The sequence below is a fragment of the Anomaloglossus baeobatrachus genome, chromosome 6, assembly GCF_048569485.1.
Source record: "Anomaloglossus baeobatrachus isolate aAnoBae1 chromosome 6, aAnoBae1.hap1, whole genome shotgun sequence".
In the NCBI taxonomy this organism is placed as follows: domain Eukaryota; kingdom Metazoa; phylum Chordata; class Amphibia; order Anura; family Aromobatidae; genus Anomaloglossus; species Anomaloglossus baeobatrachus.
The window spans coordinates 153,326,333-153,344,539 of NC_134358.1; the positions used below are offsets into that span (position 1 = coordinate 153,326,333).

An 18,207-nucleotide genomic window follows, 5' to 3' on the forward strand; every position below is an offset into this window, starting at 1 on the left:
GTGCGACCGCACTTAGAATACTGTGTACAATTCTGGTCACCGATATATAAGAAGGACATAGCTGAACTGGAGAGGGTGCAGAGAAGAGCGACCAAGATTATTAGAGGAATGGGTGGGCTGCAATACCAAGACAGGTTATTAAACCTGGGGTTATTTAGTTTGGAAAAACGAAGGCTTAGGGGGGATCTAATCACAATGTATAAATATATGAGGGTACAGTACAGAGACCTTTCCAAAGATCTTTTTACACCTAGGCCTGCGACTGGAACACGGGGGCATCCGCTACGTCTTGAGGAAAGAAGGTTTAATCATAATCACAGACGAGGATTCTTTACTGTACGAGCAGTGAGACTATGGAACTCTCTGCCGCATGATGTTGTAATGAGTGATTCACTACTAACATTTAAGCAGAGCCTGGATGCCTTTCTTGAAAAATTTAATATTACCAGTTATGTATATTAGATTTTATGACAGGGTATTGATCCAGGGAACTAGTCTGATTGCCGGATGTGGAGTCAGGAAGGAAATTTTTTCCCCATTGGAACTTGTTTGCCACATTGGGGTTTTTTTGCCTTCCTCTGGATCAACATGTTAGGCTACGGGTTGACCTAGATGGACTTAAGAGTCTCCCTTCAACCTTAAAAACTATGATACTATGAGTACTGTACAGTCACATGTGGGGTATTGTCACATTCAGGATAAATTGTGTAACATATTATGGGGTCTTTTTTTTAGCTATTTCCCTAGTGAAACTTGAAATCTGGGCTAAAACATTTTAGTGGTAAAAATGTAATTTAATTTTTGTGTTCACCGTCCAATAGTATAACATTTTGTGACACACCTAAAGTGTCAATATGCTCACTGCACACCTGGATAAATTCATTGAGGGGTCCAGTTTGTAAAATGGGGTCACTTGTGGGGCAGCTTCACTGTTTAGGCACCTCAGGGGCTCTGTCAATGTGACATAGCACCCGCAAACCATTCCAACTAAATCTGCACTCTAATATGGTGCTCCTTTCCTTTGTACTGCCCCTCAAAAGTAGTTTTGGACCACATATGGGGTACTGGCGTACTCAGGAAAAATTGCACGACAAATTGTATGGAAAAACTTGGGGTTAAAGCAACATTTTTGTGGTAAAAAAATGTAATTTTTCATTTTCACAGCTCAACATTATAATATTCTGTGAAGCCCTGGGGGGGGGGGGGTTTCAATATTCTCATCAAACACAGAACCACCTGGAGGGCTCTAGTTTCCAAAATGGACTCACTTGTTAGGGGATGGGTGGGGGGGGTTCCTCTCTTTAGGCACACCAGGGGGTCTCCAAATGCGACATGGCATCCGCTAACGATTTCAACCAATTTTGTGTTAAAAAAAAAAATCAAATGGCGCTCCTTCCCTTCCGAGCCCTGCTCTGCACCCAAACAGTAGGTTTCCACCCCTTATGTGGTCAGTGTACTTAGGAGGGATAGCACAATACACTTGTAAAATTGCAAAATTTGGGCTAAAGTAACATTTTTGTGGACAAAAGTAAAAATTGGCATTTTTTCCTTCCACATTGCTTTAGTAGTTCCATTGAAGCACCTAAAGAGTTAATAAACTTCTTGAATGCTTTGAAGCACTTTGAGGGGTGCAGTGTTTAAAATGGGGGTCACTTTTGTGTATTTTCGGTCACCTAAACCTCTCAAAGTGGGGTTCGGGGGTGACAACTGGTCACAAGCCTGACCCTGGAGATACCTATGTTCAGTCTTCTGGGCGTTAGGAGAAGACTCTGTAGAAAGGCTCCAGAGCACAGACCCGGGGAGGCGGGCAGGCACAAAACGTAAACAAAACCCTGTAACCGGCCATGTATAATGCAGAGCCCGGACCGGCTGAGGAGCGGACAGGGAGGCTCTAGGGCACATTCCCCGGCGCCTCCTCACTGCAGGCTCCGTCCCCGGGAGGAATAATGGCCGCTCCGTGCACAGGACGACGCCCGCTCCGCCCTCACTGCCGCTCCCTGCACACCCGGCCGGCACTGATGCAGCTGGACGGCGCCGTGACTCACACGCCGGTGACACAAGGAGAGGACTTTGTCCTCCCAGATCCAGAATATGACTCTCCTCACAGTCACAGGTGGGAGGCAATAAAAGTTTATTTATGAAACTGGCGAGGCCCCGCCCGGCGGGGAGGTCACACCTCTATGGCCTCCACCAGGGAGGGGACAGGTGCGCAGTGTGAGCAGGGAAGAGCAGGCGGCAGCCGGAGACAGCAGGGCAGGAGCCGACTGAGGAGGACGCACAGCCAGGACTGACAGCACGGACAGAGGAAGACGCACAGCCAGGACTGACAGCACGGACAGAGGAAGACGCACAGCCAGGACTGACAGCACGGACAGAGGAAGACGCACAGCCCGGACTGACAGCACGGACAGAGGACGCCGAGTGTGACCCTGCACCACCACAGGAGCGGCTAACCCTTCACCTGCCGCGGGGACGCGCTCACCATGGGCTGCAGACGGCTGTGTCTTCTGGGCTGCTTCCTGGCGCTGCTCCTGGTGAGACCAGACACCGCGATATTGCTGATCCCAGTATTAGTGTTAACCCCTTGTATCCTGTGTGCCTCGGTGTTACCTGTGCGCGGCGCCTGCCGGCCGTGTGTGCGGAGCCTGCCGGCTTTATCCGTGACTCCTGCCGGCTATGCCCGTAGTGGGATGCCGACTTTATCCGTGACTTCTGTCTGCTGTGTCCTCGGGGTATGTGTGCTGTATATGCGGTACCTGCTGGCTGTGTCCGCGGTGTCTGGCCGGTCCCTATTGGTGATCTGTGGATATTCTGAGGAGCGGACATTATGGATGATGCTTTGGTTATATCAGTGCTATGAGCCGATCTAATCGTACAGATGTAGCAGAGCGGAGTATGCTGTCAGCGCAGCGGATCCTCTCCTGGTGGATTTTCCCACTGCTCCAGGCACAGGCTCCGCTCCGTGTGTGTCTGGCGCAGGCTCCGCTCCGCTCCGTGTGTGTCTGGCGCAGGCTCCGCTCCGCTCCGTGTGTGTCTGGCGCAGGCTCCGCTCCGCTCCGTGTGTGTCTGGCGCAGGCTCCGCTCCGCTCCGTGTGTGTCTGGCGCAGGCTCCGCTCCGCTCCGTGTGTGTCTGGCGCAGGCTCCGCTCCGCTCCGTGTGTGTCTGGCGCAGGCTCCGCTCCGCTCCGTGTGTGTCTGGCGCAGGCTCCGCTCCGTGTGTGTCTGGCGCAGGCTCCGCTCCGTGTGTGTCTGGCGCAGGCTCCGCTCCGTGTGTGTCTGGCGCACTGTGTCCCCTCCTTCCTGTGCTGGTGACAGAATATTCGGGTGCAGTTTCATTGTCTCCCAATATTGCAGCCTCTGCGGAAGTGAATGGTGGCTGCTCCTCTGGAGGGATCAGATGGGGCAGATTCTCTCTTCCCCAATTGTCAGTGCTATTTGCTGTGACTCTCTTGTATAGTGTCAGTGGGGTTTTCAGGGTGCTCCTGTGGTGTCAGCTCTCGGGGGCAGCTGGACATTTCCAGGCCTGGTGTCTTTTACCCCAAACTCCCCCAGTTTCAAGGTGACCTGTTGTCGTTGTCGTCTCCCCTCCCTATTACCATTCCTGGCATCCTGTACCCCATATTTCCAGGCCTGGCGACCTGTCGCTGTGTCCTACCCCCCCCCTCCCCATTACCAGGTCTGGCATCCTGTACCCCTCCGTACTCCCACATTTCCAGGTGCCTGGCGTCCTGTCCTCACCTGGGGGCTAGTCTTTATGGGCACCACTGTGTGTCTATTCTCTGCTGTGTATTTAGGGGATAGATCGGCCCACACAGGGACGAGTACGAGCCCCGATCACTCCCCAGTGTAATCTATGGGCAGTGACAATACTCGCACCACACTCGGATGCCATCACTGCGCTCTGGTTTGTACTGACTGATGGTTGAAGTTTGAGAAACTTTGTTTTATTTTGGGGGGGGGGGATCAGGGAAAAATTGTTAAACTGATCATAAAAACCAACCCCAACCAAACTAAAGAAAATCTCTTCCTAAACACTGAGGACGCTATTTTTGACGTCTGAGTGTCATCATACGGAGCGGATTTTGTGCAATAGAATAAATCACTATTTTAAGGTCACCGGGAATCTAAACGCCTGAAGTGACACCATCTGTGCCGGGTTTAGTCTTTGCAGACATAGTGACAGGAGGTGACATGTATTTCCTTTTAGTATACTCACTAGTTACATAGTATACTTTGGTTAATGTGTGCCCGGACTTAACCATTTGTTTGCTCGCTCTCAGCCGTGTGGAGGAGGTCAGGGTCTCTGTTGTTGTTTGCCATCAATGCTGGACGTGCAGCTTCAATATCAATATTCATATCTACTAATGGGTGCAGAGACATTGGTTGCCTCATCATTGGGTTGGCACATTTGTGGGCACTGATTGTGACACACCGGGATGATGGCAGTGGTGACGGCTTGTGATTCAGGTCTGGCTTGTTGGACGCCATTTTTTGGGCACAAATCATAAGTGGTATAATGATCTGATACACAATAGCACAACTTGTGGAGAGGGCGTCACATTGAGTAATGTGGAGACACCGCGGCCACTTATTATAAACACGTCCGCCCCATTCTACAGAATAGAAAAAGTACAGGGCATCGAGGGGGGCTCAGGGTGAAAACTGAGACAATTGAGACCCCAGGCCCTTGTGTTTTTCTGGAAGTTATAGATCCTGGTTTCCTGGTCACCTTTGTATTGATAGCTCGGATGGGTTTTCTAGGCATATTGCAAGTGATGAAGGTTATATGGACATGCTCACGCAGATTTAGTTGTCTGTGGATTTGGTTGAAAAAAAACCCCAAACTATTTTTTTTATTTTAATATTTGCCGTGGCTCACTTTTTGAATGTAACTGGCCATCTATGCACAGAGAGGGTTAAGTCTCTGCTCTTCCTAATAGACATTCATTGCACAATAAAATAATCTGTTTCATTGAACAGTGTGCTTGTGGTGGATCCAGTCTTTCATTGAGCAGTGTCCCTGTGGTGGATCCAGTCTTTCATTGAGCAGTGTCCCTGTGGTGGATCCAGTCTTTCATTGAGCAGTGTCCCTGTGGTGGATCCAGTCTTTCATTGAGCAGTGTCCCTGTGGTGGATCCAGTCTTTCATTGAGCAGTGTCCCTGTGGTGGATCCAGTTTTTCATTGAGCAGTGTCCCTGTGGTGGATCCAGTTTTTCATTGAGCAGCGTCCCTGTGGTGGATCCAGTCTTTCATTGAGCAGCGTCCCTGTGGTGGATCCAGTCTTTCATTGAGCAGTGTCCCTGTGGTGGATCCAGTCTTTCATTGAGCAGTGTCCCTGTGGTGGATCCAGTCTTTCATTGAGCAGCGTCCCTGTGGTGGATCCAGTCTTTCATTGAGCAGTGTCCCTGTGGTGGATCCAGTCTTTCATTGAGCAGTGTCCCTGTGGTGGATCCAGTCTTTCATTGAGCAGTGTCCCTGTGGTGGATCCAGTCTTTCATTGAGCAGTGTCCCTGTGGTGGATCCAGTCTTTCATTGAGCAGTGTGCTTGTGGTGGATCCAGTCTTTCATTGAGCAGCGTCCCTGTGGTGGATCCTGTGGTTCTCATAGATCTAGTACGGGAGGTTTCTCACCCAGCACAATTTCCTCCTATGTAACTAAGATGTGGAAGCTTCTTCCTTGTACATAGCCATCCTGCGTGTTAATGCTGTAATGACAGCCCGGCTTTCATAGTTATGTTCTTTAAGTTGGATCAAACAGGCAGTCTCATATACAGCAATTTCCTAATATTACCTGTGTTGCAAGAGGCCAGGCTGGTGTTGTATTTCTTTTTTTTGTTAACTCGGCCTGTAAAAGAGGGAATATTCACTGTTTTTATGTTTAAGTTGTATTTTTGCATTAGTGCATCTTAAGTTTTTGCATTTTATTTTTTTTTTTTGCTGATTTTTTTTTTCTTTGTTTTTAAAAGTTATAATAAATCCAGTACAGGCGCTTGTGCATCATAGTGGGACCAAAACCGTTCAATGCACCCTCCCATCTACTTGTTCATAAAGTTAGAGAATGGTGGATATAAAGCCAGAGATGTCAATCAAAGAAGATGAAGGGTGGAGATAGAGAAAACTATTAGATGGGAAGGAGCACTTATCTTTTTGGCCACACCTAGGGTGCACCGAGCTCCTGTACTGGGTTGAAAGGTGGCTTTACACACTGCAACATTGCGAACGACTTTTTGTGACGTAATAGTGACCTCCCCAGCGACATTGCAGTGTGTGAAACACATCAGCGACCTGGCCCCTGCTGTGAAGTTGCTGATCGCTACAAATCGTTCAGGACCATTCTTTGGTCCTTTGTTTCCCGCTGTGCAGCATGATCGCTAGAATGTTTGTGTGTAAAGGAGACTTTACAGCGACTTCGTTAGCGACTTCCCTTTCAAAAAGCTGCTTTACAACGTCCCCAATGACTAGCTAGGTCGTTCTGCAGGTCCGGATCGCTGTTGCATCGTTGGCCAGGTCTGCCTGTTTGACAGCTTACCAGCAACTCACCAGAGACTTTGTAGCGATCCCGGCCAGGTTGGGATCGCTGGTGGGATCGCTAGAAAGTCTGTGTGTAAAGGGGCCTGAACAGTCATCCTTTGCGGACAGACCCCCTTTAACCTTCGTCAGGCTGCATAATTTTACAACATTAACAGCGACCCCTTATCTCGGAAGGGGGTGGAGATATTTTATTGAAATTTATCCAATATATTCTGGACCAAAACTGCTGAGATGTCACAAAGTTTCAGCCATCTACGGCTTTTGGAAAAAAAAAATGTATTGCAATTTTAAAACAGAATACTTACAATTGTACCTATTCAGCCGGACAAAGGTTAAACAATGAAGATAACATCTATTGAGTACTATGAGAGAGGACCATTACCATCCAGGAGACCTAGAGCAAGTGTCAAAAAAAAAAAGAAAAGTGCAGCAATCAATATAATGAAAATTTAGTTTGAAAAATCTGAACTCCGATTAACAGAATTTCCCATTGGTTTTGGAGTGAAAACTTACCAATAAAAGCATTTTTCTTTTTCGCTCCTAATTGGGAGACCCAGACAATTGGGTGTATAGCTATTGCCTCCGGAGGCCACACAAAGTATTACACTTAAAAGTGTAAGGCCCCTCCCCTTCTGGCTATACACCCCCAGTGGGATCACTGGCTCACCAGTTTTGTGCTTTGTGCGAAGGAGGCAACACATCCACGCATAGCTCCACTGTTTAGTCAGCAGCAGCTGCTGACTATGTCGGATGGAAGAAAAGAGGGCCCATACAGGGCTCCCAGCATGCTCCCTTCTCACCCCACTTCATGTCGGAGGTGTTTGTTAAGGTTGAGGTACCCATTGCGGGTACGGAGGCTGGAGCCCACATGCTGCTTCCTTCCCCATCCCTTTTTACAGGGCTCTGGGTGAAGTGGGATTCTATCGGTCTCCAGGCACTGAGACCGTGCTCCATCCACAGCCCCTGGTATCTGCTGGACATGGAGCGGAGTATCTTCAGGGACATGGCCCTGCTACATGGAGGTACTCTGTGTCCCTGTGGGGACCGCGCAGACACACGGCAGCACTGCTGGGTGTGTTAGTGCGCCAGGGACAGCGGCGCTGTCCGCACTAGTGCCATCGCACACCACAGCGTTGCTGGGTGTGTTAGTGTATTGGGTGACTACTGCGCTAACCGCCGCTGCCACTTTTATTTAAGGCGCCGCTGGGATTTGTGGTGCGCCGGGGACTTCCGCGCCGGCCAGCACTGATATGCCGGCCGCGCTTATTAACTCGAGTCCCCGGCTTCTGGGCCTAGTCTCCCTTCGTTACCGCCCACAGGCCTGACAGTCAGGGTAGGGGCGTGACGCTGCATAGCACAGCAGCGCTGAGAGCTGGAGTATGTTTTGCATACTCCACCCCTCTCACTGTGTGCACTGTGAAACCGGATTCCCGCACTTTCTCAGGCACGCCCACGGCTTCCTTCTCTACAAGGACGCCGGCAGCCATTAGTGTCAGTTTCTGTACGATACAGAGACAAGTGTGGAAGACCCTGGCATTCTGATAGTCACACAATCGCTGCAACAGGCGTTAAGCAGCACCTGTGGTGCTAACCCCACTAGTGCAGAAGTGCACTTATAGATATGCTTGTACTATATACATTGCACTGTTTGGTCGCACGTTGTATATACCCTCCTGGATTGTGCGGAGGAGTTATCAGCATATTCTCTGTGTAAAACAAAGGTGCAGAACCACATGTTTTTCTATGCAGCCGGTACAGCATGTACGGCTATACGGCCGGCAGGTTACATAGACCCCCATTATGTCTAACTCAGCCGGAGTCTCTGCTAATGGCCAGAGGATGAGGACGGTGTCTGCAGTATTTACTGACAGATTTTCTGAGACTATGGCTATGATACTAGAAGCCTAGCAGTCCGGACATGTCTCTCACAACATGGGCACTGTTGAATCATTGATCCATGGCCCCCCTCAGTGTGAACAACTAACAGCTCCGGGAATGTCACACGCATCCCAGAGTCACGGCTCTGCACAGACGTCAGTCCCAGACAGCCTAAGCGGGCTCACTATGAGCGGCCCTCGGTTTCATCAGGGTCCTAGCAGAAGGACTCTCTGTGTAATGAGGCGGAAGTAGCGGCTCAGGATTCTGATCCTGAGACCGCTCTCAATCTGGATACACCTAATGGTGACGCCATAGTGAATAATCTTATAGCGTCCATCAATAGAATGTTGGTTATTTCTCACCCAGCTCCTCCAGTGGAGGAGTCAGCTTCACGTATTTTTCTGGACCACTCTGCCTTCAGAGAGGCAGTCCAGGAACACCACACTTATCCAGATATGCGCTTCTCCAAACGGCTTAGGATACACGTTATCCCTGCCCCCTGACGTGGTCAAGGACTGGACCCAGTGTCCCAAGCGGCATCCTCCAATCTCCAGGCTTGCAGCTAGATCCATAGTTGCAGTGGGAGATGGAGCTGCACTTAAAGATGCCACTGACAGACAGATGGATCTCTGGTCTAAATCCATCTATGAGACTGTCGGCGCACCGTTGGCCCCAGCATTCTCACCCTTGGGGCACTCCAAGCTATTTCAGCTTGTCTTACACAGATTGACACGGTTACACGTACATCTGTGCCGCAGGTGGCATCCTTAACCTCTCAAATGTCTGCATTTGTTTCTTACGCGATTCAGGTTGCCCTAGACTCTGCGAACCGTACGGCAGTAGCCTACGCTGCTCCGTGTTTTTAAGCAGAGCCTGGTCTGCTCGTTAAGTGAATGGAAGGCAGATTCTGCTTCCAAAAAAGGTTGCTTAACCAGTTGCCTTTTTCTGCTGACCGACTGTTTGGTGAGCGTTTGGATGTAACCATTAAACAGTCCAGGGGTAAGGATTCATCCTTTCCTCAGCCCGGACACAACAAACCCCAACAGAGCAGGAGGCAGTCGTGGTTTCGGTCTTTTCGAGGCTCGGGCAGGTCCCATTTTTCCTCGTCCAATGTGGACTCAAAAGGATCAGAGGAGCTCAGATTCTTGGCGGGCTCAGTCACGCCCAAAAAAGAGACAGTCTGAAAACCCGCTTCCAAGGCGGCTTCCTCATGACTTGCGGCCTCCTCTCTCCGCATCCTCGGTCGGTAGCAGGCTCACCCGCCTTGGCGATATTTAGCTGCCATAGGTCAATGACCGTTGGGTGTGAGACATTCTGTCTCACGGGTACAGGATAGAGCTCACTTCTCGTCCTCCAACTCGATTCTTCAGAACTTCTCCACCTCCCGGCCGAGCCGCTGCTCTTCTGCAAACAGGGTGCACTCTATAGGCAGAAAGAGTGATGACCCCCGTTCCTCTTCAGGAACAAGGTCACGGTTTTTACCCCAAATTATTTGCGGTGCCTATAAGAACGGGCCGTTCCGTCCCGTTCTGGATCTAAAACTGCTCAGCAAGCTCGTGGACACCAGGCGGTTCCGGATGGAATCCCTCCGCCATGTCATCGCCTCAATGTCCCAAGGAGATTTCCTAGCATCATTAGGCATCAAGGATGCTTATCCACACGTGCCGATTGATCCAGAGCACTAGCGTTTCTACGCTTCGTTATAGCAGACGTACACCTTCTGTTCGTAGCTCTACCTTCCGGCTAGCGACAGTCCCACTGGTCTTCGCCAAGGTCAGGGCAGCAGTAGTCACAGTCCTGCACTCTCAGGGTCACTCTGTGATCCCATATTTAGACGATCTACTTGTCAAGGCACTCTCTTAGGAAACATGCCGACACTGCCCGAACGTTGCGCTGGAGACTCTCTAGAGTTTTGGGTGGATCATCAACTTTTTGAAGTCAGATCCGACCCCGACCCTATCGCTAACATATCTAGGAACCAGTCGCACACATTGAGACGCCTCATGCACTTCCTACGTAAGATGGTAGCAATGGAGGCAGTTCCTTTCGCGCAGTTTCATCTGCGTCCACTACCATGTGACATTCTCCGCCAATGGGACGGGGAGTCGACCTCCCTCAACAGAGTCGTCTTTCTTTCTCAGGCGGCCAAGGAATCTCTACGGTGGTGGCTTCTTCCCACCTCATGGTCAAACAGAAGGTCCTTCCTATCCCCATCCTGGGCGATAGTTACGACAGACGCGAGTCTATCAGGGTGGGGAGCAGTTTTTCTCCACCACAGCGCTCAGGGTACGTGGACTCAGCAAGAGTCCACCCTTCAGATCAATGTTCTTGAACACAGAGCAGTGTATCTTGCCCTACAAACCTTCCAACAGCAGCTGGACAGCAAGCAAATCCGACTTCAGTCGGACAACTCCACAGCGGTGGCATACATCAACCACCAAGGAAGAACGCGCAACCGGCAAGCCTTCCAGGAAGTCCGGCAGGTTCTGATGTGGGTGGAAGACACGGCATCCACCATATCCACAGTTCACATCCCAGGCGTGGAAAACTAGGAAGCTGACTTCCTAAGTCGCCGGGGTGTGGCCGAAAGGGTATGGTCTCTTCACCCGGACGGGTTTCAGGAGATCTGGCGCCGCTGACAGAGGCCGGACGTCGATCTAATGGCGTCACGGCACAACAACAATGTGCCAGCTTCATGGCACGGTTTCACAATCTTCGAGCTCTGGCGGCAGACGCCTTAGTTCAGCATTGGTCGCAGTTCCAGCTACCTTATGTGCCACCTCTGGCATTGTTGCCCAGAGTGCTGCGCTAGATCAGGACCGACTGCGGCCGCGCCATCCTCGTCGCTACAGATTGGCCGAGGATGTTGTGGTTCCCGGTTCTGTGGTGCCTCACGGTAGGCTAACCGGGGGCACTACCAGACCAATCAGACTGGCTATCTCAAGGGCCATTCTTCCATTTGAATTCTACGGCCCTCAACCTGATGGTGTGGCATTGAGTCCTGGAACCTAGTGTCGTCAGGATTACCTCAGGACGTGGTTGCCACCATGAGACAGGCTAGCATACCAACGTCCGCCAAGATTGACCACAGGACGTGGAAGATATTCTTATCTCGGTGCTCGGCGCAGGGTGTTTCTCCCTGGCCGGTTGCATCGTCTATGTTTCCTTCCTTCCTGCAATCTAGGTTGGAAAAAGGGTTGTCGCTCAGTTCCCTTTAGGGACAAGTCTCAGCGCTATCTGTATTTTTTCAGAAACGACTTCCTCAGGTACGCACGTTCCTACGGGGAGTTTGTCGTCTCAGCACTCCGTACAAGCGGCCGTTGGAGCCCTGGGATCTGAACAAGGTTCTAATTGCTCTCCAGATGCCGCCTTTCGAGCTTTTGAAAGAGGTCTCCCTTCCCGCTTTTCTCGGGAAGTGGCCTTCTAGTAACGGTCTCGTCTCTTAGGAGAGTTTCCGAGCTAGCAACGCTCTCATACAAATCTCCCTTCCTGGTCCTTCACCAGGACAGGGTAGTTCTGCGTCCGATTCCGGAATTTCTCCCTAAGGTGGTATCCCACTTTCATATCAATCAGGATATCACCTCACCTTCTTTGTGTCCTCGTCCAGTCCATCAATTTCAGAAGGATTTGCATCTGTTGGTTCTGGTGAGAGCACTCAGGTTCTACTTCCCGCATGGCGCTCCTGCGCCACCCGGATGCACTCTTTGTCCTTGTCGCTGGTCGGCGTAAACAGTCGCAAGCTTCTGAATCCACCCTGGCTCGGGGGATCGAGGAACCAATTCTTGAAACCTACAGTTCTACTGGGCTTCTGGTTCTCTCAAGGCTGAAGGCCCATTCTACCAGAGCCGTGGGTGCATCCTGGGCATTACGGCACCAGGCTACGGCTCAGCAGGTGTGTCAGGCACCTACCTGATTGAGTCTGCATACTTTTACCAAGCATTTTCAGGTGCATACCTACGCTTCGGCAGACGCCAGCCTAGGTAGATAAGTCCTTCAGGCGGCGATTGTCCACCTGTAGGAAAGGGCTGTTTGACGGCCCTATCACGAGGTATTCTTTTACCCACCCAGGGACTGCTTTTGGACGTCCCAATTGTCTGGGTCTCCCAATTAGGAGCGAAAAAGAAGAAGGGAATTTTGTTTACTTACCGTAAATTCCTTTTCTTCTAGCTCCAATTGGGAGACCCAGCACCCGCCCTGTTTTCTCGGGGTTTTTCTGTTTTTTCGGGTACACATGTTGTTCATGTGGTATGGTTCAGTTCTCCGATGTTTCCTCGGATTGAATTGGTCTTTAAACCAGTTATTGGCTTTCCTCCTTCTTGCTTTGGCACTAAAACTGGTGAGCCAGTGATCCCACTGGGGGTGTATAGCCAGAAGGGGAGGGGCCTTACACTTTTAAGTGTAATACTTTGTGTGGCCTCCGGAGGCAATAGCTATACACCCAATTGTTTGGGTCTCCCAATTGGAGCTAGAAGAAAAGGAATTTACGGTAAGTAAACAAAATTCCCTTCTTTTCTCATCGCTTTGTACAAAGCCACACTGAACTGGACATCATCCAAAAAGTAAGGAGAATAGGGATTAAGGCTCTGTGCACATGTTGCAGATTTGGTTGCAGAGATTTCTGCACCAAATCTGCATCTTCTGGCAGGAAAGACGCTGCAGCAAAAACATGTGTTTTTGCCACAATTTGCTGCTTTGTTTTTTTTTTGTTTTGTTTTTTTTTTTTCAATGGTGAAGAGGCAGACAAAAATATTGAAGGAATTGACAGGCTGCAGATTTCTTCTGTAAGGAAAAAATCCTGAATGTGCACAACATTTCAGGATTCTCATTGACTTTGCTGGCATCATTATTTCCTTGCAGATCTGTGACAATCTGCACGCAAAAACGCAGTAATAAACGCAGCAAAAATGCAACGTGGGCACACAGCTGAATAGTGGACAATACACTCCGGACCTATTTCTATGTCAGGTAGAAAATGCAGGAGCCGGTTTGACTTTATCTTCATATGTTCCAGGTTTGTTGTTTTTTTTTTTTTTTAGTGCAGAATTGTCACAAAACCTGAAGGTTTCCTGAGTGAAGGCTCGTGAACCTGTTGAGAATTTTCTCCTTTCAGATTTGGTACAGATTTAAGTCATCAGCATGTCAATTCTTTCAGTGTTTTTGCTGCAGATTTCACAAATGGTAACATATGGGGAAAAATCTGCACCAAAAAGGCACATTTTTGCTGTGCATTTTTCCAGCCAAGAGATGTAGAACGGGTGCCGAAATTTCTGCATTAAATTCTGTGCGCACACGTGTTCTTATTACTTTTTTTTTTTTTATGCGTTTTTTGAGTAAAGATTTGTCACCAAACCTTTAAGAGAATCCTAATGCCAGCAAAGTCTCTGCGATTCCTGAAGTGCAGTGCACACAGTGAGTATTCTCTTTTTGCAGATCTGGTGCAGAATATAATCTACAGCATGGCAATTCTTTCAGCGTTTTGTGGCATTTTTTCACCCATTGACTTCAATTTCAAAACACATGCATAAACACCTGTTTTGCTCTGTGTTTATCCTGTCAAGAGATGCAGAAGTTTCTGCAACCAAATACTGAACGTGTGCACATACCGTTGGTGTAAATACCCTATTTCTGCATCTCTTGGCAGGAAAAACAGCTCAGAACGGGCCTTTCTAAGTGTTTTTCGAATTTGAAGTCAATTGGTGAAAAAATACTACAAAAATGCAGAAAGAATTGACATTCTGCACCAAATCTTAAAGGAGAATATACTCAAGGTGTGCACCACACTTCAGGATTCTCATTGACTTTGCTGGCAGTTTTGTGACTAATCTGCACTCATAAAAGCAATAAAAACTTATAATGGCCTTAGTAACAATAGAGACGACCTGTGAAAATTGGAACTGCAATGTTGGTGCTGTATGAATAGGCTAGTGTCACACTTACGTTGAACGGCATCCGTTGCATTGAGTTGTGTGACGGATGCAACGGATTAGTTGAAAGGATAGTACAAAACAACGGAATATGCGGGGTTTTTTTTAACAGTTTTACAGGCGGCAGACTATTGTGAACGATCAGCTGATTGCTCACAGCAGCCGGCCGCCGAGTGATCAGCTGATCGTTTGGCCGCCGAGACTGTGTGCGGAGGGGTGGAGCGGAGCAGGGCCATGGCGCTGAGGACGTCAGTGCTGGGGACTGCATGGCTGGGGACGTGTGTGTGGTGTGTGTGTGTGTGGAGCTGAGCGGGGAAGTGTCGGGCTCCCTGCACACGTAGGCAGGGTAAATATCGGGTTACTAAGCAAAGCGCTTTTCTTAGTAGCCTGATGTGTACCCTGGTTATGTGTGCAGGGAGCCAGAGAGAGCATGCGCAGCGAAATCCTACTGATTCCACTGCTCAGAAAACATTACATGCTGTGTTCCTTCCGCCCGGCGGAAGCAACGCAGCGTCGGCCAGCGGAAGCAACGCAGGTCCATTAGTTGCAATCCGTCGTTCATACAAGTCTATTGGAAGCTGCGGAATCCGTTAACAGATTCCGCTGTTTTCCAAAACGGTGGATTGCGACTGAAGGAAAACAACGCAAGTGTGAAACTAGCCTAAGAAAAGCGATTATCCTTATAGAATTTCACAGCATCAGAAGTTCAGAAAGTAAAGCTTCCTTCTCTTTTCAGATCTAAGAATATACAATTGAGTTTTAAAGATCTGCGACTACCTTCCTTACTCCATAAGTGTTGCAGACCCCAGTACTGGTGTAGGGGACACAGAGTGGTGCTGTGTGTTTGCCTATGATTAGTATTGCTGGAATTTAATCAGAATAGGGTGATTTAACGTACGTTAAATAATACCGAATTCTCTGAATAACCTTTTGAACGTTGTGAACTGCAGCTTCTTTGTTCGGGATAAGCAGTAAAGTGATCTGTTCCTCTCGGGAGGACGTGCTGATTTATTTTGTCCAGAGACTCTTGGTCTCATGACCCCTAACACAGGTTACTGACGAAAGACCAGCTCCTAGACGCAGGAATGTGGAGGGGAGGGCACTCGGGAAGACCTCTGACAAGCAGATGAATGGGTTTCTGATAAACAAAATTGCTTTTATAGCTTTCCTTTTTTTCATTTGGAGATTCTGCTGAGATTTATATAATGAGATGGTTACATTTGTCCTGACAAACATCTTGCTGGATTGTTGGTGTCCTTTTTACAAGGAGCAGGATAAATCAGCGTGTGGTGTATATAAATCTCCACTATGTTGAATGTCTTCACAAATGATAAAAGATTGTAAATGTTTCTGCTACAGAAATGGGAACCGGAGAGGATGTACGGTAGCTCCGGCTTCTCTTGCTTATAATGGGTAAACTTTCTTACTATAGTTTTGAATGACTTAGATATGTTTATTCTATAGAAATTGTTGCTATGACGAGCTCACATTACTTATTTCCATTTCTTTAGCCATGGATCGTCTCGGGAAAGTCATGCCACAAAGTGAAGCTCACGGTACCATCTGTTATCTACTCCGGATACTTGGTTGGTAAAGGTGAGTTGTTTTTGTCCTTTCTTTCTTATTCGAGGTAACAGTTGACCATCACTGTTTTTGATTAATACTTAAAAGGGTTTCCCCGGGATTTTATGACTGTCTCCCAGGCAATGCGGTACTATAGTACAATAACCCTTAGACATCTGGCTGCACTGGTGGTCCTTGTTGTGTACATATGTCTGATATAACCACTGCAAGCAGCCATTAGAATCGTTGGTGATGTAAGTGCTGCAGCCGGGCATTGGACTTGGTGGGGATGTAACCACTGCAGCCGGGCACTGGACTCAGTGGGGATGGAACCACTGCAGCCCGGCACTTGGCCCAGTGGGGATGGAACCACTGCAGCCCGGCATTGGACTCGGTGGGGATGTAACCACTGCAGCCCGGCATTGGACTCGGTGGGGATGTAACCACTGCAGCCCGGCATTGGACTCTGTGGGGATGGAACCACTGCAGCCCGGCACTGGACTCTGTGGGGATGGAACCACTGCAGCCCGGCACTGGACTCTGTGGGGATGGAACCACTGCAGCCCGGCACTGGACTCTGTGGGGATGGAACCACTGTAGCCCGGCAATGGACTCTGTGGGGATGGAACCACTGCAGCCCGGCACTGGACTCGGTGGGGATGGAACCACTGTAGCCCGGCACTGGACTCGGTGGGGATGGAACCACTGTAGCCCGGCACTGGACTCTGTGGGGATGGAACCACTGCAGCCCGGCACTGGACTCTGTGGGGATGGAACCACTGCAGCCCGGCACTGGACTCGGTGGTGATATCGGCATGTAGAGCAATTGACTGCCATGTGAGTTATGGTTACTTTAAGCCACGTGCACCCATTGAGTGTTTGCTGAGTTTTTTTTAACTCCGTATTTAAGCCTAAAAAAGATGTGGGGGAAAAAAATGTAGACGTGGTGCCCGGGATTCTATTATACGTTTCCTCTTATTGTTCCACTCCTGATTTTGGCTACAAATACTGAGGTAAAATACTGACCAGAAAGTCACCGTGAGAACATGGCCTTATATTGTTAAATGGCCTGCCGGTGAGTGAATTTCATAAAGTCCTAGAAAAGATCGCTGGATATGCTAGTACAATTGCACGACTAGGCCTGAAAACACAGGGTACGTGTGATTTTTGTGAGCAAAAATGGCTTCTAATCGCCTGAAACCTATTTTTAGGTCCTATATTAAAACCAAATATTGTCAAATTATTCAGTAGCCAAAATTTAGCTGATCCAAAACTTTAAAGAAGTTGTCCCAGCTTGAAGAAAGGGGCTCTGAAATAATTGGTAATTTATAGGGAAATGATTTATCTACATGGAAATCTCCTTCAGATGGAAAATGTGTTAGCACATGAATGTATTACCACTTGCATTACATGCGCTTCAAATTAAAGGGGTATTCCCATCTCTAATTAGGTAGGTGTAATAATATTAGCAAATCCTTCCAATTAGAAATGTAGTATAGTTCTCCTGATATAGCCATGTCTCTTACCTCATGTGCAGGGAATTTTAGCGTAGGTATCCATGGTTACGACCACAAAAAACTGTCACTATATGAGTGGACGTAACCATGAATACCTAAGCTGCAATGCCCTGCATATGAGGTTGCTATATCGGAACTATACTACATTTCTAATTAGAGGTATTTGCTAATATTACTCCTACTACATGTTGGGAAAGGCTCTGGCAGATGGAAATAACCCTTTAATGGAATGCAGCATAATCAGTCTTGCTCCAATGTATCTTTTCTGTAAGGGTACGTGCCCACCATGAGTTTTACTTGCATTTTTGACGCTGTTTATTTTCACTGTGTCAGAAACTCAATGTTGTACAGTACATGTAAAGTGATGGGATTAATAGAAATTTCAGCAATAAGTATTGTCAACACACTTGGACCAGGTGGGCAATTTGTTTTCCCAAGGGGCCACATAAGACAGTGACTTCTTTGAATGAAGAAATTGTATATATTTATATGGCTTATAAAAGGTATAATTTTTTTTAAAAGTAGTCACTCACACTGCCCCTGATATTCAGCCTTTGCACTATGTTCAATAGGTCCTCCACACACCTAATGCCCCTACCCCTAATACCAGACACAGTATGATTGTCTACACTGCCCCTCACACACTATAATCCCCCTCATCACAGTGTGATCCCCGACAGCTCCACAACACTGCATGATGTCCCTCACTTTGGGGCGCTGTATGAACCCACACACAAAATGATACCATCTATTCAGTAGTGTAGCCTACAGCTCTATATACAGAATGATGACGCTC

General features: G+C 48.5%; 1 protein-coding gene across 2 annotated transcripts in view; it reads left to right on the forward strand.

Moving 5' to 3' along the window:
* The first annotated feature begins 2,046 nt into the window (after positions 1–2,046).
* Positions 2,047–18,207, forward strand: part of LOC142317222 (desmocollin-2-like) — a 50,792-nt gene continuing 34,631 nt past the window's right edge. Inside the window, exons 1-2 of one of the 2 annotated variants that reach the window (XM_075353327.1) lie at positions 2,047–2,534; positions 15,843–15,927. In XM_075353327.1, coding sequence (XP_075209442.1) covers positions 2,484–2,534; positions 15,843–15,927 — 136 coding nt within the window. In that variant the 5' untranslated portion in view covers positions 2,047–2,483. Of the gene's footprint in view, positions 2,535–15,655; positions 15,745–15,842; positions 15,928–18,207 lie in introns of those variants that run through there. The other variant, XM_075353328.1, reaches the window with a different exon arrangement.